General features: G+C 38.6%; 3 protein-coding genes across 8 annotated transcripts in view; 1 reads left to right on the top strand and 2 right to left on the bottom strand.

Moving 5' to 3' along the window:
* AK7 (adenylate kinase 7) overlaps nt 1-8,983 on the bottom strand; it is a 28,408-nt gene extending 19,425 nt beyond the window's left edge. Inside the window, exons 1-7 of the mRNA XM_056347849.1 lie at nt 8,906-8,983; nt 8,154-8,336; nt 6,933-7,041; nt 5,851-5,945; nt 4,998-5,108; nt 1,152-1,235; nt 503-591 (exon numbers count right to left, since the gene is read on the bottom strand). Of these exons, the coding sequence (XP_056203824.1) occupies nt 503-591; nt 1,152-1,235; nt 4,998-5,108; nt 5,851-5,945; nt 6,933-7,041; nt 8,154-8,336; nt 8,906-8,983 (749 nt within the window). The remainder of the gene's footprint in view (nt 1-502; nt 592-1,151; nt 1,236-4,997; nt 5,109-5,850; nt 5,946-6,932; nt 7,042-8,153; nt 8,337-8,905) is intronic.
* An 899-nt stretch (nt 8,984-9,882) lies between these two features.
* On the bottom strand, nt 9,883-13,985 carry GSKIP (GSK3B interacting protein). Of its 4 annotated transcripts, none has more exons than XM_056345478.1 (3): nt 13,965-13,985; nt 12,425-12,683; nt 9,883-11,787 (listed from the first exon to the last, which is right to left on the bottom strand). In XM_056345478.1, the coding sequence occupies exons 2-3, from the start codon at nt 12,680-12,682 to the stop codon at nt 11,626-11,628; spliced, it is 420 nt and encodes a 139-aa protein (XP_056201453.1). In that variant the 5' UTR covers nt 12,683; nt 13,965-13,985; the 3' UTR covers nt 9,883-11,625. The 4 variants fall into 4 exon arrangements, with proteins under 4 accessions (XP_056201453.1, XP_056201450.1, XP_056201452.1 ...); XM_056345475.1 differs by lacking the exon at nt 13,965-13,985 and adding an exon at nt 13,721-13,951; XM_056345477.1 differs by lacking the exon at nt 13,965-13,985 and adding an exon at nt 13,605-13,627.
* A 308-nt stretch (nt 13,986-14,293) lies between these two features.
* The window catches only part of ATG2B (autophagy related 2B), a 44,996-nt gene continuing 38,642 nt past the window's right edge, over nt 14,294-20,647 (top strand). For all 3 annotated transcript variants that reach the window (XM_056345473.1, XM_056345472.1, XM_056345471.1), the window contains exons 1-3: nt 14,294-14,666; nt 18,271-18,433; nt 20,257-20,409. In XM_056345473.1, coding sequence (XP_056201448.1) covers nt 14,505-14,666; nt 18,271-18,433; nt 20,257-20,409 — 478 coding nt within the window. In that variant the 5' untranslated portion in view covers nt 14,294-14,504. The remainder of the gene's footprint in view (nt 14,667-18,270; nt 18,434-20,256; nt 20,410-20,647) is intronic.

Raw genomic sequence — 20,647 nt, 5'->3', positions numbered from 1 at the left:
TTAGATAAACATACTGGGCTTTCATTGTCAAATGCATTTCAGAAACAGTACAGAGTTTGTAAAATCTCACAGAACTTTTCACACCATGACATTTTCATATATATTTTCCTTAATAAAGAAGCACAGCTAGATGTTTTATTTGGAAAGAAGTTCAAAGGATAAAATGCAACACTTGTAGAAGATACTAACTTAGCCTACTGTAGAGTCCACAATCCATTTCCAGTTCTGTGCAAGTTAACTGGTATCACACTCTAGATTGAGCGTTGCTAGTCATTTCTTAAAAGCATAGCACCAGTGAAACAGTCAGATAAGGTTTCCAGAAAGCATATCTAGTACTAAAGAAATGGAAGTCTCTGAATCAGTAAAAAGGGTCAAAGAGTGTTCCTAAACCCACCCATCCCCACCCACCCAAATTTAAAAGCCTCAGTACTTGCTAGTAGATATGGATTTGTTATCTAGCTAGGTATATATTATTGTTCAGGGGATATATTTTTTTACTTACGCTGCTAAATCAAGAATATGAATGGTTGGAATAAAATTGTTTCCATCTCCAAAAACAGGTATTGCAGGACTCTCACTAAGCCAACCTATCTGAAAATACAGAGAATAAAGTGAGGAGAAAAAGGTTACTTTTAACTAGAGCTAAAAAATGGTGCATTTGTTTACTAGGCAAATTTATATATTCATTTGCTTGGATGATTAATGGAACTGCAATAAAGGAAACAATTCTTGAGAAATACTGACTGCAGCCTACTAAAAACAAGAAACTTTTTTTTAAAAAAAGAATATTCTTTGATCTTGACAAATGTTATTTTGTATCCCAAGCAAAAGAAATGCTTGGGAAAAAAGGGAACATAATGTTGAGAAGACCGACATTTTTCCTGATTCCATTGATATGACAGGTAAGTTCTCACTGTAAAGTACATATGGAAATACTGCTCAAAAACTATGGAAAAAAAATAAAATACACATAGAGTCAAAAAAGTGGAAAACACTTCCACTGTAGCTAAAACATTTCGAAGGGATCAGATAACCAGTTTTGTTCACAAAAGCATTAAGCTTATGGCACCAAATCTACTAAAAATGCATTCGATTTCATGTGGTTTGCCCCTAGAAATGAAATGACCCTTCAAAAATAGTTGGATGTCTACCTTAAAAAAGTAGTGCAAGACTCCTTCCTCAGCTCCATATTGAAGTCCTGAGGCAACAACATAAGTTGAAAATTTATGTTTGTTCTGTGAAGTAAAATCAACAAGAACGTTTTTATAAAACTATGGTACTGCAAATGGCATACTAGCTTACCCTGAAACTTGAGTACTTGTGTACTAAATATACAACGTGTGTAAATTATATCACTTCACATTTGTAGTGAGACCAATTGTTGCATATCCTGTAGTTTCATAAGTCATATTGCTAATATTTCCTTCCAAAAAAGCATCAGTCAATCAGAATTACATGTCTACATATGAACTGAAATTCTAAAAAAAAAAATTAAGAGTTAAAAAATTTGGAAGTTATGTAGATCAATTAAATGAACAGGATAACTCATGTGTCTGCGTTCTGTTTTCAAGAAAAATAACTCTGAAATTCATTTAAGCTATTACATTTAATTGCACTATGTTTGCATGTGATTGCCTAAAGAAGTGGGAAATGCTGTGTATAATGATTTTACAGTTGCTTTACTTTCATTTTAATATACAATTAAAAAAAATTAAAACTCTGTGAACTATCTAAGTGTTTTCCTAACCACACACCAGGATCAACCCATATTTTTGCTGACCATTATTGCATAATGCCATAAATTTGCCTGTCCTGCTTGCCTGTTCATGTATAATGTCACTGCTTGTATCAGTGTTGAGGACGGCTATAAAGAGAAAAAAACATTTTTTCAAAAACCATCTTTAAGGAGAAAAACTTTCAAGAAAATCTTTTATATTAGGACCAGTCACTTTGAAATTTTTTAAAGTGAAACAAATATTTGAAATAATTCTTATGTTGTAAAGATCGTAGACATTATATATCTACTAATACTATGTAAATGAGCCTGCATTTAGGGAATAAATGTCCAGATTTGGGATCTACTTTTTTTTTTTTGGGGGGGGGAGGGGGAGGGATGGGGAAGGCATCTTTCGTTATCATCTTTACAATATTTCAGAAACATAAAATGAAGAACACTGTTAGCCAATGATTGTATAATCAAAGCGTCATATAAAGGGATGACAAGTTACAACATCAGTGTATTGTATGTCTGTTTACAAAATAAAATTTTGCAATAAAATCTATCGCAACTCAGTTGAATGCAACAACTTGTTAGTAATCACGAGAAACATTAAAATTAGAAGACATTACTGATAGCAGAAAAGCTCCCACACTTAGGCTGACTTGGGAAGTACCATGATAAAAAACTGCTTGTACCCTAAAAGCAGCCAGCTCCTGGGATTGTGCTGGACAGACTGCAAACATGCTGCAGGAGAACACATGCTGTAATTTCCATCTCCCAGCAGGAAAAACCCGGCTCTTGTGAAAGCACAGGAGGTGCTATTTCTCCTTTTCCCTAAGAAGAATGTAACAAACAGGATTTTCTTCCATTCACTTTACAATAGCTTCTGCAGTAGCCACTTGGGGAGACAAACTACAGTTCAGCACTGAGTGCTACACTTCACTGAAATACAAACCTCTGAAACAGGTTCAAGACCTCTAAAAATATCTATTTAGTAAGAAGGTACTACTTGAGACGACTTGGATAGAATTTATTCAAAAAGTAAGGCAAGTATTAGGCCAGCTCCAGTTACACACTGCATATTTAGTCACGGGTAAAGACCTTCAAGTTCCTGTGTAATATTCATTAAAGCCACTAGATGTCACGTTCTAGCTGTTGCAGTCAGCTCTAGCCTTCGATTGTTCTGTTGCTTGCTTCCTTGTTTGGTTTTTGGTTTTTTTTGGTTTTTTTTAATTTAATTCTAATAAAATGCTTGAAGTGGGAAACAGGTCTAAATTATTCAGGAATTGTAATGCCACTGGCAACAGAGCTAGGAGGTGAAGAGTCTGTAGTAGACAGATGTTTCTCCAAGGATTCTGAATTTGGCAGGACCTCAGAGTGAGCAACTTCTGAGAAAAGCTACACAACCCGAATGCCCTGCCACAAAGGTAAAGGCAAAAAACTGCTAGTGGTAAAAAGCAGAGACTTCTAGCTCACAGCTTGTTGAAATTCAAGCAAAATATGGGTGACAGGTACACTAACTTGGAGGTGACATCTTGCTTTAAGCAAGAACAGCCATTAAATTGCACTCTGAACAGTTACCAAGGCTGAGACCCTCCTATTCTTGGTGCAAGATCTCTGCGTGACTGACACAGCTGCTGAATCCTAATAGCCCCTGCTGAGCTCTTTGCAGGCAGTGGTAACACTGTCATTTCTTTCACAGACAGCACATTCCCTCGATGCCACTGAATTTAAAAATGAGTAAGAACAGTAATCCAGAAGTCTCCAGCCACCACAGGAAGTTAATGTATCTGCTGGGAAGAACAGATGCTTTGCATCCTTCCTGTTCCAAAGTGCTGACAGGAACTAGACAGGGGTAATAATCCCTGTTGATGCTGCCCCTGGGGTTCTGGAGGAAAAGGACTCCTTTTGAAAGGCCTGCAAGAGGCATGTGTTGAAAATACTCAAGTTGTTTTATCATGTACTGCTGGACATTCAAGCCTGGCAAACATTTAGAAGCTAATTATATTAATTCCTTTGTTACATAGTGACTCAGTGCTTTGGACTAGTCAGAAAAATTGAGTCAATAGTTCGTCTGGGTGTTAGTAGTAGCAGAAGTTATTGCAAGGTTTCGTGGACACTGTTTACTGTCTCCATGTTTCTGACATCACAAGTATGAAAGTTATTCCATAGTCTTATAGCTCCATGTTAGTACAGTAAAAGTAAGAACAATTACCACTGATTTTTCAAGCTGTAAACCAAATTTTACTAGCATTCTGTACTATTAAACCGATATTAGAATAGAATGTAATTTCTAGTACTATTTTCTCAGCAAGGCATAAGATGAGAAGTGTAAAGGTTTTTCCCCCTCCATAATTAGCCTGATAAATTTCTGCAATTACACTGTATTTATTATGGGAGACAGCTAATGCACAAAGAATGACCAAATGACACCTTCATCATACAATGTATTTGTCCTCCAGTTCTCTTTCCTAACCACCACAGTACCCCATCACTAATGACAAGAGCATCAATCTTCCTGAGCTGTGAAGACACTGAGACACATCTGAGACACTGTTGGTATTTATTTAGTAATAGCTCTTAAATACAAGGACACGCATGGTCTATTCTCTAGTAAATTTAATAGCCTAATCATGTTGAAACAAACAAAGCTGAAGGAAGTGATTTTAAAACACAGATAAAGTGATAACATATTCTAGTTATTCTGGGTCAGCTTTATGGCCAGTTATTCTGGGTCAGCTTTATGGCCATGATTTTAAAGTGGATTATAGTGTGGAATGAAAGTCAATAAGCCCTCTGCTTCAAAAGTACAAACTATCCAGGAACATGCTAGGTGTGGCCAGAACATCTATGTATTTAAAATATTAACATAGCTTGCTACAATTGAAAAATGTTGCTTTACTGTAAAGCTACACTAATATCCCTTTCCCCTACAGGCTTTCATCCTTAAGCTTCTCCCCACACAGGCCCCAGCTTAATTCTCTCTGATACAACCAATGAAACATTATTATTTTTTCAATAAGACAAGCATTTATCTTATTCACTACCTAAGGAAAAAGGATAGATTTTAGGATTTGTATTATGTAGACACTTATGTTTCAAAAGGCATTATAGTCTTCTCTATACTTGATAATTAGTAATTGATATTGTCCCTATCTATCAAGAGAGTAACACACTCCTAAAATTTATTCAGATTGTTGGTAATTTCCATTACTAAGGAGATGCTCTAAGTAAGAAGACCAAACAACCTATGTTTATAAAACAGTTCTTTACATACAGTTTTCCCAAGTTTGAGAATGAGTTTTTCAGCATTTATGTGTTCCACAAAGTTAGGATGAGATTTTCTTCTGCGATAATCTTCATCAGTAAAAGGAATATTAGGATCTTCCTATGAAGGGAAAAATGTGACTGTTATACATATCTTAAAACATAACAATTTTTAAAGGCTTAGGTGATTAAAATAAGTTCTTAAAAATATTTTTTAATCTGTTTTAACTTTGTTTTCAGTTGAAATTCTTAAAATTTTTGATGCTGATACTTGAGGTTCAGTATTTTGAAACTGTCAATGTTCAGTTTTCACAGTAAAAGATTTTAACTACTTTTTACATTTAAAAACCCATTAGTTTTTATATATAGTATTACAGAATCTTGAAAAACTCTATTTCTGTAACACTAAATTTGAGAACTGCAATATCATACACATATGTACAAAAAGCATCCCACCTGGTTCCTGACAATACTTAACACATATAAAGATCTATCTATTATCTTTCTATACACTGATTTAAATATGTATTTCATTAAATAAGTAGTAAATGTGGATTTTTTTTTGTAACTGAAGAACAGCGCATATTGTGGTTAGCATAGGTCTTCTTGTCCAAGCAGTGCCTACATCACTGTAACCCAGTGCCTAAACTTCTCTGTCCAGTGGAATAAATTTAACAATATTGGCAGTAAGTAGTGGTCCATGGTGAAAATATCATGAGAAAAACCACACTTCTGACACTAACTTTATTAGCTATTGTTGAAGTATATATGAAGCATGAAATACTTTAACTGAATTTAATGAGTATTTTCCATTAAATGAAAATATTCAGTTAAAAAGAAATTAATGTTTTTGTATTACTTACAGGGTCAGGGGATTTGCTTTTTGCCCAGCTCATTATTGTTGAAATGAGGATGAATATCTTTGGTGTTGCAAAATACTCTATTTCTGTATGTAGAGCTGTTAAATGAAAGCAAAGGATTTGATTTATTCTAAACTGTGTTACTCAAACTGTATTTTTGCTTTTATATAAAGGTCCTATATAGCCATTTACACCATAATGTTCTATGTGATATGTATTTTTAAGCAAAAGTCTTTATTTAGGTTGCTATAAATTAAAGATAATAAATCAGGAAAGAAAACAAATAGACAAACAATAGTAATAAAGAATCAGATTATTGGGAATCAACAATCTTCACAGAATTACATATCATAGAGGGAAGAAAAGTAACAATCTATACTAGGAAATGATTAATCTTTATTTAAACTGCTGAGATACTGAAAGAAAATAAAAGAGTGGTTTTTTTTTTTCATTATTTAAACAAAATCTATAGCAATCCACAAAAGCTTCCTTATTTTAATTTAGAGCAAAATAACTAAATGTGGGTTATGTAACTTATGATGTCCAAGTATTTATACTATAAAGTATAATTTGGTTCAACTATCATATAAAGAAAAATATTGCACTGTCAACATAAAAAGATTCCAGATTCCTATTAGAATTTGGATATAACAGTCAGGAGAAACTTTCAGAAAGACTGTTCGCAGTACTTTTTATTGGACTTTTTAGTCAAAAGATATTTAAAATAATTATATAAAATTTTGAAACATTGTTTGAATATCACAGGAGCAAATTTTCTACCCACTTCCTAATGCAAATAGATAAGACGATGGTTGATAGTTATTTAGGGAAATAACTGCCTACACAGATATGTCATTTAAAGTATTGGACCATTCCATGACAGCTCCTCTACCTTATAAATGCTAAAGTATATTCCATGGTTCCTTGCTAATTAATTGAACAATTCTTGCAACATTTCTCCATTAAATAACCTAGTTTTGTATCATAGTAAATGATAAATCCCAGATAATTTCATTATGAATTTATGGTAAATTTTGATGGATGTATAGCAACCACTTTTCAGTCCAGTTGATAGCTATACTAACCAGAAGCAGCCCATGTTGCTTCCTCAATTTGATTTGCATCTTCAGTGATATTATATAAAACTATCTCACACTCAAGCAAGTGACTTAAGAGCTCTTTTCGAGAATAAACCTGAGAAAAAAAAAGTTAGAATCTGTCATTTAAAAAAGTAAAAAGAAGAAAACAAATATCCAAAATTAATTTTAAGATTTAACTTTCTGATAGAATGTAGTTTTCTAACACTAGGATGTTAGAATAATTCATAAGACATATCAAACTTTATCTGTCAGATACAAGTAAGGTGATGAAATATAAATGAAATGCTGAAACTTCTAATTTACAGTACACATTAATATAGTTCAAAAAGATGTACAATTTTTAGTGGTATTTTAGGATTCATATTTTCAGTGCAATTGTGAGTATCAAAAAATATGACTTTTATAGGTATTTCAAACAAGGATCAGTTGGAAGAATGGAGAAAACAAAATAAGATCCATTGGCTTGCAAAATAGCATCCTGTCATTTTTTTTAAATGCAGCTTGTCTGCATCACTTGAGCATGTCCAACAAACACTTTGGGCAAGAGCAGTGGTTAAGATTAAATACCACCAGCCATAATTTTCTGATTGAACAGCTCAGCTGTATAGATGTTTAAATCAAAATTTTCAAATGTTTGAAGACATTCTGGATAATCAATTTGAGACAAAGATAATTTTAGTTTCAGAAAACTAAATCAAGCTATAAGAAATGACATTCTTAAAAGCAAGCCTCCTTTAGTTAACTGAACGCTGGACATTATACAAAAAAGTAGGTATTCAGAACAAATGGCTGCTAGCGAAAGCTGTGATTTCAGTGATACGTTGATAAGGGGTACACTGACTTTGATTCCAGCACCACAATCTTTAAAATGCAGATAAAAGACACAGAGGAGACAAGGGAGGTTCTTGAGGTGTGTGTTTTGAGAGAAAAACCAAAGCAGTCCTGTGGAACATCAGGATAGATGATGTCCTGTCCATAACCATCCTTTTAAAAAAAACTAGTTTGAGTCTGAGTTCCTTCCTTCTACTGTTTGCTGTATCAGGCCTAGCAGGGTCACAGCAGTGTGCAAGAAGCAGGAGGAATAAAATATACATACACAGCTTCCAGCAGTAAGAAAAGACTACTTAATCAACGCAGGCCATTTTACATGACTTGCAATATTACCAATATTCTCTAATGTCAATCTGAAATAAGACTCTTACTTACTGTATAAGTTTCCTCTGCAAAATATGGTTTAGTACTCCCTGGTTTAGAAAGGCTACCCACTATTTGGTAGACTCCTTCCTTTGGCCTAACAGAAACTTCAGCAGCTGAATTATTTTCGTCTTCCTCCTCCTCATTTTCTCCTATGTTTTCAAGCGATGCCCCAACAACACATCCGGATAAATACTGCAATATACAAAGACACACATTTGTATGCAAGTATATATTGAACGCTACACAGCTTCTCATGATCTTGGGAAGACGCTAACTCTGACTAGCCCTGATCCTGCCATAGGTAATGTAGCTCAGAACACAGCTTTCCAACGGGAAAACGTTAGAGACTCCTCAACCTTAGCTGTAATGTTTTGTCTCGACTTCTGGCCTGTGCCTCAGAGCCGAAGGTGTCGGTGAGTCCCTGAGGCCACCTCGATGTAAAAGGGCCCCTCTCAGGCAGGTGTTACAGAGACGTCACAGAGACGTTACACCTCCCCACACTCATCACCTGCGGCCCGAGGTCTCCAGACCGGCTTTATCCACACCTCCTGCTCCTCTCATTCTTATTCCGTCTTATCTTAACCCCTTCGTGCCCTCAGTCCGTCTCCTCAGCAGCTAGCTTAGGTCACCTCAGCTACCCGGCTCCCTGCCGCGCTGCCGGCCGCGGGTAGGGCGGGCGGACGGGCGGTGGCGCCTCAGGCAGCGACCGCCGAGGAAGAAGCCGCGACCGCGGGCAGCTGCGGGCCGCCCCTCGCCGTCACCTCGCCGATGCCGCGGCCGCAGTAAGAGTCGAGGTGGTTGAGGAAGACCCGGCAGTTCGGCGCCGGTCCCGCCGCCATCGCCACAGCCTGCACCGGGGACGCGGCCCGTTGCTACGCGACGCAGCGGGCGCTGTGGGCGGCGCGGCCTCCCCTCCCCTGGCAGCCGCCGCGGGGCGCTGCGGGCGGGCCGGGGCCGCTCCTCTGCTGCGGGCCGTCGGCGGGGTAAACAGGCACGGCGTGTGTAGCTGTGCCGCTTTTCTAATACCTAAATCAATGTATTCTAGGACAAACAGCGCCAGTCAGCACATAAGGGACTTTCCCTGACTTCTAGACGCCGCACAGTGCAAAATATACGTGGTACTGCCGAGACCAAAAGTAGCTGTAAGGAGGCGGTTGGGCATCGTGTCAGCTAGCGGGCAGGCTTTGAGGCTTTTAGGAAATTCACAGATCAACTGCAACGGTAGGCCAAGCAGCACTTATTCAGGGGTTTGGATAGTGCAAACAGTAACTGAGGGGCGAAGGATTACCCAGAAGTAATCCAGACATAGCTGAATGACATAGCTTTCCCCATTTCTGAGTTCACACTGCAGTACATTGTAAGAAATGACACCAGTTTCTTCTGGTAACACCTACAAAACACCTCTTTTGAATGTATTTCTCAGCTTAGGTTTATAATAAGCACGCAGAATGACAAAGCATTGTAAAGATGTCCAAGAAAAAAAACATCCTAGCAATGTAATGTTAAATTTGGCATTTTTCCACTTGTATTACTAATGCTTCTTTTCCAAGTCCCTCTTTACAATTGCCTACCTTGTTTTTTCACAACAAAGTTTCAGCAGATACAAGATTGCAGGCAAAGGTTTTAAAATACTTGTTAACTATTTGATATTTAAGTTCTTTTCATAGGCATGATAACTTCAATTGTTCACTCCCCCCTTTCCAGCAGGTCCCCCCCCAAGAAAACTACAACACACTGGTGCATTTATTTAATGCTTTAATCATTGAAATTGAGCAAGTAAACCAGTCGCAAGGAAAAATATTCAAATATAAATTTGGTAAAGTACATTCTCCTCACAGAGGACTAACCACGTGCCACAAACCTGTGTGCAAAAAGAGAGCCTATGAACAATTTTTAGAGCATGGAAGCACACCCTAAGGTAGAAGATTAATATCAGAAGTTTCAACCTAAATAGATAATAACCACAAAATTAAGCTCTGGAAAACAGAAGCAGTAACTACAGTTGTCTTGTCATAGTTGTACATCACTACCCCAAAGCTATTACAAAAGCTCTACTAGGCTTCTCCAATTAATATAACTAACCCTTAGCAGGTAGAAGTCAATATAGCTCTACTGAAGTCACTGGAATCTGTGACTTTATGAGAACTGATGTATTCCTAAGCATGGCCCCAAAAAAGCTACTGCATGTACTTGTCACAAAAGCATGGCAGAATAATGGCAGGATTATTTAAAGAAAGATGCACGATTATTTAATACTCCAAGAATACAAAAAGTATGAACATCACAGAATGTTAGCTCAACAGTACTGGTATTTCTAACCAACTGTAATTTTAAAAAAGTCAGCCATTCAGTATGTACTTGAAAAGTTACAGCACAACAACAGGTGTATAAAGAGATCTGTACCAGGTATTAAGTAGAAAATACAAGTTATATCTTGCAGTTTGTATTAGTCTTAGCAAATTTCATACAGCCTTTGGTTTCAAACCAATACAATGCAATTGACATTGCAGTGCTTGCTTAGTATTCATCAGGAGAGGATGCTGTACAATTGAGGGAGAAAACGTGAAAAACGGGTGTAGCAAAGTACTGTACTATAGAAAGTAAAGGCTGAAGCAAAAATAGTCTTGGGTATATCCTGTACATCATGTAAACACACATTCAGAATAGTAAACAGGCTAAAATGTCTTCCAAGCCTCCCAGTTACAATATAGCATACTTATACATATATATAGCATATATAACATAGTCGTTAGGAAATGTAGCCCATTACATCCTAATTCTGTGCTTAACTCATTTGCGATTCAGACAATACATTCATATATTAGCAGTACCTCTCATTTATTAGTTCGAGTTTGCTGGTTGCCGTAGACAAGGACAGATCAAATAATACTGAGCCTTGCTTTTAACTCAAATACTGTCACTATATAAGCAATGCTCAACTGTTCAAGAAACATCTTTCTTGTTACCAAAACTGAGCATTTTCAGATTTATGTATAGCAAATCAAGCTGAAATTCTGTTCGTTGCAAAAAGTATTCTCCCAATTATTCTTCATTAACTGGGTAGAGCAAGTAGCTTCTATTTTAAAAAGCAGGTATGAAAACTACTAGTAAGCACAAAAAAAATCACTACTTGTACATGTAACATTTAGTCTCTATATTTTTTTAGAGTTTTGGATAACAACACTTTGAAAAGAGACCAAATTTTTTGAACATTGTAAGCAGCAACTTACTTGCTCACCTACAACAAAAAAAAAAAGTAAAATTAAGAAACTTTTTTGTTATTTATTGAAGTGGCTTTTAATAGCGTTGCAATATACACAAATCTACTGTAGCAAAATACTATAGAGTAGTACTAGCATGAATTAGATACTAATGCAAGAAATTAAGCTTAAGATGTTTATGATTATGTTTGTAAGAAAGATCTCTGTGCCTCATACTAAGAATTCCTTCTAGCATTAAATCTTCCTCACACCCGGGTAAATCATGACTGACTATCTTTCTTCAAAGCTTCTAGTCTTTGCAGTAATGCATTTCCAAAGACCTCTCGATAAGCAGGGCTGAGAGAGTCCAATAACGAGTAGACAGTTTCATGGTACGGAGTTTGCAGTCTGTCATCAGTCTGATCAAAATCATAAGCTACTACCTGCAACAAAGAAATGACTGGTTAAATTTCTGTGGTTAGGTCCACATTTCAATAGGAAAGAGCTATCACAACATTTAACTTTGGCAGTCAGGGAAGTACAGTAATATGAGAATAAAAGGTACTGGATTTAAATTGCAGTCTGTGCTTCCTACTATGGGGCTTAGTGGTAATACAGTATTTAGACAATTTCAAATACCTTTTGTCCAAAACTCAGAATATTAGTAAAATGTATCATTATGACCTTTGCAATGAAGTCTTACATCTGCATGTTTGCACACACACACAAAAAATACAAATGGTGCAAAAAAAGTGCTGTATATATGCTGTTTTACTGACTTATCTGGGTACCCGAGAAACCCAAAGACTGGCGCGCCTGTAACAAATTGCTGCTTCAATCTTCATCATTTTGTGTCTCAAATAAATGCCTGTTTTTTCATCAACTTCCTTTCTTGCTTTGTTGGAAGTAACTAGTTAAAAGTTCCACTTTCTAGGAGAAAACATGTAGGAACAGGCTTTCATAAAAGTACAAGAGGAATATGTAGTTTTGGTGTCACTGAAGAATTTTTCTAGGTACCTTTTGAAAACAACAATTGTTCAAAACAATGAGGCTTATGAAATGACAAAAAAGTTAGTTTACCCTGAGTCCTGCTTCAGTGAGCTCCAGGCAGTATCTGTTCCTTTCCCTGGTTTCCACATTGATATATGCCACATCCACTGCACAGGGAAGTGTTTTTGAGACAAACATGTTGCTGACAGCAAACAGAACATCATTCACAACAGCTTCAGCTTCTAGTCTCATATCTTTCACATCTGTTCCTTCAAAGTCTCTATAATCAGAATCCTCTTCAAACCCCGCATTATTGGGCAACTCCATAGGATTGCATTCAGTCTCCATTCTGCATATAGAAACATTTATTTTAGATTTATTATACCATTACACTCCATATATATTAATACCATAAAATTGTAAAATGAGATACATCTCAAGCAGACATATTTAACGTTGTCAAAAAAAAAAAAAAAGGGAAAATATGAGACCTAGTGACTTCTGTAACTCATGACAGTTCAGAGAACTCAAACTCAAGATGTCGAGCACAAGTGCCGAAGGAGGTTATGCCAGCACACAGAAGGAGTTATCACTGAAGCTGCTGCTTCTTATGCAAGTAACTTGCATTCTGTTGTATAAGATGCTGTTATGATTCAGCAATAATTAAGTCTGCATTTTGCTGATCCTGAATGCAGTAGGAAGACAAGTCACGCCACGAAAAAGAAAAGGAAAACCTATTGCTGGAAAATTTAAGAAAGACTTAGAAAAGCCTGTGAACTAAATGGTTCACCAGAGACTATAAAGTCATATTAACTGCAGCTTTTTGTTTACAGTCAATAAAGAACAATTCTCTTGCTTAGCTTTTATGCACAACTGTCAAAACATTTCAGAGACAGACATCGCTGGCCTCTGTAAGCAACTGTCACCAAAACGGGACGGGCTCTGTGGGGGTTACCACCACAGCGGCTCCAGCAGCTGCCTCTCAGGTACCAGTGTCGCCAGGAGGCCACAGCTAACGAGCGCCCAGGGACCCCCCCGCCCGGGCCAGCGGGGAGAGCCCCTGGGACACTGCCCCGGGAGCCCAGCACTGCTGCCGAGAGGGGACGCGGGCTGGCAGTCACCGCTCGGCGACGCGCAAGACATTCGTTCGGTCAGATCCATCGCTTCCTAACAAATCCCACCTTGGACCTACAAACAAATTCCAAATCAGCCGAAGGCGGCAGGGGAGCCGGCTACCGAGCTGCGTAGCCTGTCGTTCGCACTGACTCACTCCGATTTACTGACAGCGAAACAGCCCCGGCTCGCACCCGCTCCACCGGCGGCGCAGCGCGGGGGCAGCAGGGCGCCATCCCCGCCGGCAGCGCCGCGCCCTGGCAGCCCACCTACCGGCCCCGGCGGCGGGGGGCCGAGGCCCCGCCGCCCGACCCCCAGCGGCTCCGGACACAACGGCAGCCGCCGCTCCGCCCTGCCGGCGGAGAGCGACCCGCCCCGCTGCTTCCCCCGGGGCCGTTCACTAGAGAGGCGGCCCCACACGCCGCCAGCGGCGCGACGGCCCCCAGCACCCGGCGCGCGGCCCCGGCGCCGCCCGGCAGCGGAGGCCCCTCCGGCGCGACACCGCCCCCTCACCCACCTCCGGCGGCCGCTTCCGCCCCCGCCTCCTCCGCTCGGCGACGCCACTTCCGCGCGGACGTCACGGTGCCGGTGACGGGGTTCGGCGGCGGGGGGCGCGCGGGGAGGAAGGCGACAACCAGCCCGGCTCGGCCCGGCCGCCCTCGCCGGAGAGCTGACGCGGGGGGGCGACACGCCGGCCCCCGGCCCCGTGCCCCGCTCCGCGCACCGTTCTGCTGCGCAGCGCGGCTGCGGCGGCCCCCTCCGCGCTTGCGGGCCGCCGGGAAGATGGCGGCGACGGTGTCCGAGTGAGGATGGGGCTACCTGTCGGCGCCGCTTCGCCCTGAGGGGAGGCAGTGCCACCCCGCCGGCGGTGTGAGGGGCGGGGGCGGCGCCGCCTGGCAGCGGGAAGCCCCTGCGGTCGCCCGCGCTGAGGGGCGAGGCAGGGCCCGGCGGCTCCTCACCTCCCTCTCGCCTCCCTTTCGCCGCCCGCCGGAGGGGTCAGCCCCGTCCCCGTCCCCGTCCCGCCGCCTGGCCCCGCGGCCCCCGTCCCGCAGCCGCCATGCCGTGGCCTTTCTCGGAGTCCATCAAGAAGAGGGCCTGCAGGTACCTGCTGCAGAGGTACCTGGGCCACTTCTTGCAGGAGAAGCTCAGCCTGGAGCAGCTCAGCCTGGATCTCTACCAGGGCACCGGCTCCTTGACGCAAGTCCCTCTGGATAAGTGGGTAAGAGATGCCGGCGCTTCGCCCCCTCGGCTGCTGCCGTGTCTGAGGGACCAGCTGATTCCCTGCCCCCGGCTGCCACCCACTTTGTTTTCAGTACCCAGCCTCCTTTGTGTAGAAAGTTACAGCCATAATTCGCATATTTTCCAGGGAACTCTTTTTCTGGTACGCTAGCACTTAAAAAAAACAACCCAAACTGAGCTTTTATTACAGATACGTTTTTCTAGCTACCCTTCGATTTTGTTATTTTAAACTGTAAGAAAAGAAACAAAGTTTAGAAGAAAGGAATAGCTGCTGATATTTCAGGGAGAAGGAACTAGTGTAGCCCAAACTACTAGAAAATGCTGCTGTAGTTACCAAGGAGCATGTTCACTGGCTGTTACTGGAGATTATAAAAACATGAAGTAATCCATGTGATATCTGTGTTTTGTCTTCATCTTGGAGGCATGTGGGTTCTTGTTGACAGCGTTATGCTGAGCTTAGTCCGTGTAGAGCTCTAAAAATTGTCCCCTAGTCTTGCAATAGCGAAGGTACTTGTTGACATTAAATGGCAAGCTGTTTTTAGCTGGGGTTTGCTTAGCAGGTGGAGTGTCACGCTTTGAACCAGCTGGAGCTTTTTCAGTCTTGGTTGTGTCTATGCACACACAGGTATGCATACTTGCAGCCTACTGTAGTAATCCAAAGGCCTGTGTCCGTGTTTGTAATGTTTCTTAAATTTTCTTGGGTTAATTACCAACGTTACTGAATTCTACCTGCCAGTCAAGTGACTGTCATGAGGAACCTTAAGCACTGCTGTGAGTCAGTCATTGAATGCCAGGGTAGCGCAGATGATGACCTAGGTGTGCAGGCTTATTGCTTTGTAAAGTACTTTCAAAACACATTTTTACTGTACTGCGTTCTGGTATCGGGCCCATGCTGGGTACATTTGAAAATACTTGTGAATATGTGATGTTTTCAAATAATGCTTTTCCAGTTGTTTGTGTGAAAATACGTTTGAAAGTGGCAGGAGACAGACTTTGCAGAAATGTTCAATATTAGCAGTGTTTTAGTGTGAGGGGTTTTGTTGTTTGCATGTTAGTTTTCTTTTCTGGCTGTGTTTGCAGCTTGTTTTCTGCGGCCAGCAGTAAGGCTGGCTCGCTTTAATTTAATTATTATGCCCTCTAGTGGGTATCTCAGCGCTCTTCACTGGTCAAAGTGACATTATTTAAAATGTAAATCAGCAGTTATGGACCAGTACTAAATGAACAGTTAATTACGTATACGTACTGATTACAGGTATATGCGCTAGTGCTTCAGTTATCGTCCCCATTTGTAGATTGGCATTTATTTTTTTTCACTAGTAAACAATGACATGTTTGAGGTTCTCTCTGCACGTGACTTTCTCATGTATGACAGATTGCAAAAACAGATGCCGCGGAAGTACTACAGGGTTGGGTTTTTTCCCCCTAGTCATTGTAAGCTTGTTCTTTATGAATCACCAGGATGACTGTATTTTTACATATTATCTTACCCGTTTTTGTAGATACTTCTGTTCATCACTGTAGATATTTTAGCCAACATGTGTTTATTGAGATATGTAGGAATACCTGGGGCTGTTTAACCCCTTTGATTCTTGGGACTTGAGCTGTTTAGAAAAATGTGACCCATAGTGTTTGTAGTTGAATTTTAATAAACACAGAATAGTGCTTTTGTTACTAGTATTACTATGACTTCCAGCTGGAGGCTTTCAGTTGATAATGTTGGAACAAGTCCTGATGTCAGTTTCACTTGGAATGGTCTAATTGCTGCTTTCTAGGAACAACTGGCTTGTTTATGAACTAATGTAGCTATAAGAGTACTTGTTTTTGGTGTCTTGGTTGTTTGGTTTTTTTTTTACTTTTAGATAGCAAATGTTTATTTCAAAATAATGAGGAATGTACTGCAATACACTCATTTTTATTGCCATGTATGTTGGTAGCAAAAAGATATTTGAGTCAGATTTATTAAAAATATGGTAACTAGCTTACTTCCTGCTGTAGAAAACTATTTTGTAAAGGTTTATGTAATTTAAATGAATCTGTGGTATTTCCAAATATAGCTTTCGTGCCAAATAATTATTTTAGTATATTTATAATCTTACAGTCTTATGCTATTGCCACGTCTATAATTCTTATATTTAGTTCAAAATGAAGTTTCAATGTCACTGAATCTTATTTGATTGTTAATTTCCTGATAAAATTGTTTCAGGCTCTGTTTCTTTAAAATTGGTGTCTTTTTCAGCTGCTTGAATGGACTTTGGTACAGAAGCTAGAAAAGCTGAACATGCAAACAAACAAAGTTCTAAATGCAAAGTTATTAAGAGCATAAGCAGAGCAGTAAGTTAACATAATGGAAAAGTCACACCTAGAGACTTAAGGATGAAAAACGTTGTTTTCTGAAGACTTTTTTTGTTAATTTTTACTTTAAAATTATTCTTTATAATTAGAATAAAATTTTTACTAGAATTAAAAAAAACAAACCACGCTTTTAAATTCTTATTGAAAAAAAACCCCCTAATTTTTTTAATTTATGTATTTTAAAAGCGGTGGCCCTGTTCAATACAGGAAGGTCAAAACCACATTCTTTGTGTTGGAGATTGTGCCCTAGTATTACAACCATGGTCTTTAGTAGGGTCTTTATATTAGAAAGTTGCTCTGACTGAATTTGGTATGTGATTTATATTGTTTTTTCTATTGTTAAAGCAGCCTAAATAGTTCTTGTTCAATAACTGTGGTTTTTAACTAAATTTTTGAATCAAGGCACAAATAGGGATTTGAATGGGTTTTTTTAACATATATGTGAAGAATATGTTTCCTGTGCATGAATGTAATGAAAGCTATATAGTGCAACAAGTGAGTCTTTTCTGAGGATTATGGAAAATGTCAAAATCCTAAATTGCGACTTCAGAGCTGGTGTTCTATTTTCTCATCAGTTTTGTTTACTGTGTGATACTGAAGGCAACTTGACTGTAGTTTTGTTTATGATGTCACTATAAAGGACTGGGTTAGCCAAACAGTTTCTGTAGAATATTGGTCTGTCCATTGAGCTTCAATTTCGAAATTAGTGCTGAACATTGAACACATTAAAATATACTTTAGAAATGGCAAGTTTGTTATTTGTATGTTGCAAGTATGTTACAGCAAGAGGTCATTATTTGGTTCCCTTGTTCAGTGTCACAGAGAAATGTGACATGAGCATTACACAAAAATTATAGGGTAGTGAAATGCTCTGTACTTTTTGCATTTTTACTGTCAGCCTGTTTTCAGCTTTCTTCAAGTATTGCTGGAGAAAGAATAAATTAACTTGTGTCAGTACTGTAGTATTTATAACAGTAAAGTAGCAGAATTTTTTTGGTATAGTCCAAAAATACAGGTTATGCAGCTGCTACAGAGAAATCTGTATTATGCTAAAAGCAAAGTAATTAATGTGAAACAAATTACAATAGAAATAAAATACTTGAAAGTGGCCAGTTTATTGTCTTTTTGAATAAAATTAATTTTCTGGTAGCCTCAATTTATTTTATTTATTATATGCAAAATTATGCATGTGTTTTGGGGTTTTTTTTTTATATTTTATTCTTTTCTTTTAGTGTCTTAATGAGATCCTGGAGTCTGCAGATGCACCTCTGGAAGTCACAGATGGATTTATCCAATCAATTTCTTTATCTGTTCCATGGGGGTCATTGCTACAGGATAACTGTGCATTGGAAGTAAAAGGATTAGAGATGGTCTTCAGGCCAAGACCAAGGCTTGGTAGGCTTATTTTTTAATTTTCAGAAAGGAGATTCTTTATATTTTTTTCAGAGGCATAAGGCTACACTTGATTTAGTCAGTTCTTAGCCTTTTTAAAGTGCCATTTAATTTACATACATACTTTGTTATTAATGCAATAAAGGAACTGTCAAGTGTTTATCAGTTGATTGGCAAGTGTTTCTCAGTTGGTTGTTGTTCTGTTAAATAACTTAAAATGTTTATAATGTTCCTACTGTTGTATCTCTTCGTCCAAAGTCTTTGAGATGTATTGAAATGAAAATAATACTCTGTGCAAAGGAGTTTTGGTTAGGTTTTTAGGGTGCTGTATGTCAAGTGCTGTTAAGTCAGCGTTAGTAGCTGTCTGTTAGCTGGCAGTAGAGTAGCAATAGTGTAAGACTGTGAGGGGGGATTACAGTGAGGTTCTGGCTTTGTTTGGCAAATTGAGGGTAAATCATCTTGTATATTTGGAGAACAACTAACAATTTAATTGCTATCACAGTCTGAGATAATGAGTTTTGGTTATAATGCTGAGAGGGTTGTCTGAGCTCCTCTAGCTTGTCTGTATCCATATGAATCTAACTGATCTAGTTAGACTGTCCCGGTGCTGATTGTCAAACTTCCATACATTCTGTTAAGATGCGTTGTTATAGTGTGTGTGGGACATCTAGTGCATTTTCAGCATCTGGAAAATTTTGATTGAATGTCTGAAGAATTTTTATTCGTTTTCCTTTTTATAATGTAGAGACGTTAGAAGAAAATATTTCTTTAAATGAACCATGAAGAAGAGAAAAAATGCAGAAAACCTATTTTCCACCTTTTGCAAGTCACCTTGAGTAACTTGCTTATCTACGCTCTGCATTTCATTCTTATTTGTTTAACTGGCACTAAATTTTGAGCAATCTTGTTATGTAAGATTATTGCTTTGAAAGAATGGTAGTATTAGGAGGAAGCTTTATTTATTTACTTGCATGCATTCAGTTCTTTGATGTACAGTGCTTTATAATACAGTGGAAAACCCCCGACAATGCTGTTTTTATCGCACTTCTGTAGCCACATGGATGTTTCCAGACCTGAATGCTAAACTGGAGTGTTATGCCTGTTTAACATGTTTTTATTTGTGCTAATTTCACTTTTCTTTGCCTATACTAGACTCTTACAGTTTGGTTAACTTGTCTAATCTGGTTTTACAGTATTTGCTCACAAAGGGCTTGGCATTAGCTGATAGGAATGCACTATCAATTAAGTTATTCTGGCTCCTGAAAAACTTGTTCAGCTTAATATGTGCTGTGCTCTTGGATTTCATTATATTCTACTTACTATGTCAGGGCTGTGATAGATATTTAAAATGTGTTCTAGTGTGCTAAAATAACATCTTACACTTTTAGTCTTTCCCTATCTAGTATATGTTTCAAATGGAGTAAGAAACCTTAAAAAAATTCTTAAAAAAACAAACAACAAAACAAAATTCTTATTTGCTTGATTTCTCTTTGCCAATTATGCCTGTCAAGTCATACCAATATAATTTCTTCAGAAATTACTCTCTTAAACCAGTGCTGCAGATCAGTTACGTTAAATCGTGCTTTCATCTTGTTTATATTGAATTTTAAAACACCAGAATCTTAGCAATGCAATCTAAATAGATTCAAATAATTTTGAAGTAGTGAAGTGTATAGAGAGATTATAACTAAACTTGTTTTTAAATATGACTTCTTACTAAGCTGTTGAAATTCTTCTCTGGATGTGCCAAATGTATTATTTTGTTTTGTCTGTATTGTTTCAAAATGTTCGCAGTCAAATTTATTAAGACTTCTTTAACTCCACAGCATCTGGGTCTGAGCCTATGTATTGGTCAAGTTTTATGACCAGTAGTATGCAGCTCGCAAAAGAGTGTCTTAGCCAAAAATTGACAGATGAACAAGGAGAAGGGTCCCAGCCTTTTGAAGGACTTGAGAAATTTGCAGAAACTATTGAAACAGGTATGAATTAATTATTGAGATGTGAATAATCATCTGAGATTAGTTTGTTGTGTCTCAGTTTTACAAAATGGCATCACATTTGTCAAAACTTATTTCACAAAATTTCACTTGTTATCATTGCTTGTAAAGTTTAAACAGGAAGGCAGGACAATTGATCTTGTTTTCAAAGCAGGGGGGGAGCTCAGTTAATTACTAAAATATATGTTTACTTCCCTTAGTGGACAGAATGAACCCTACT

Source organism: Falco biarmicus, chromosome 7 (assembly GCF_023638135.1).
Source record: "Falco biarmicus isolate bFalBia1 chromosome 7, bFalBia1.pri, whole genome shotgun sequence".
Lineage (NCBI taxonomy): Eukaryota > Metazoa > Chordata > Aves > Falconiformes > Falconidae > Falco > Falco biarmicus.
Note: the sequence above shows the minus strand (reverse complement) of the source record. Positions and strands in the feature narration are given on the sequence as shown.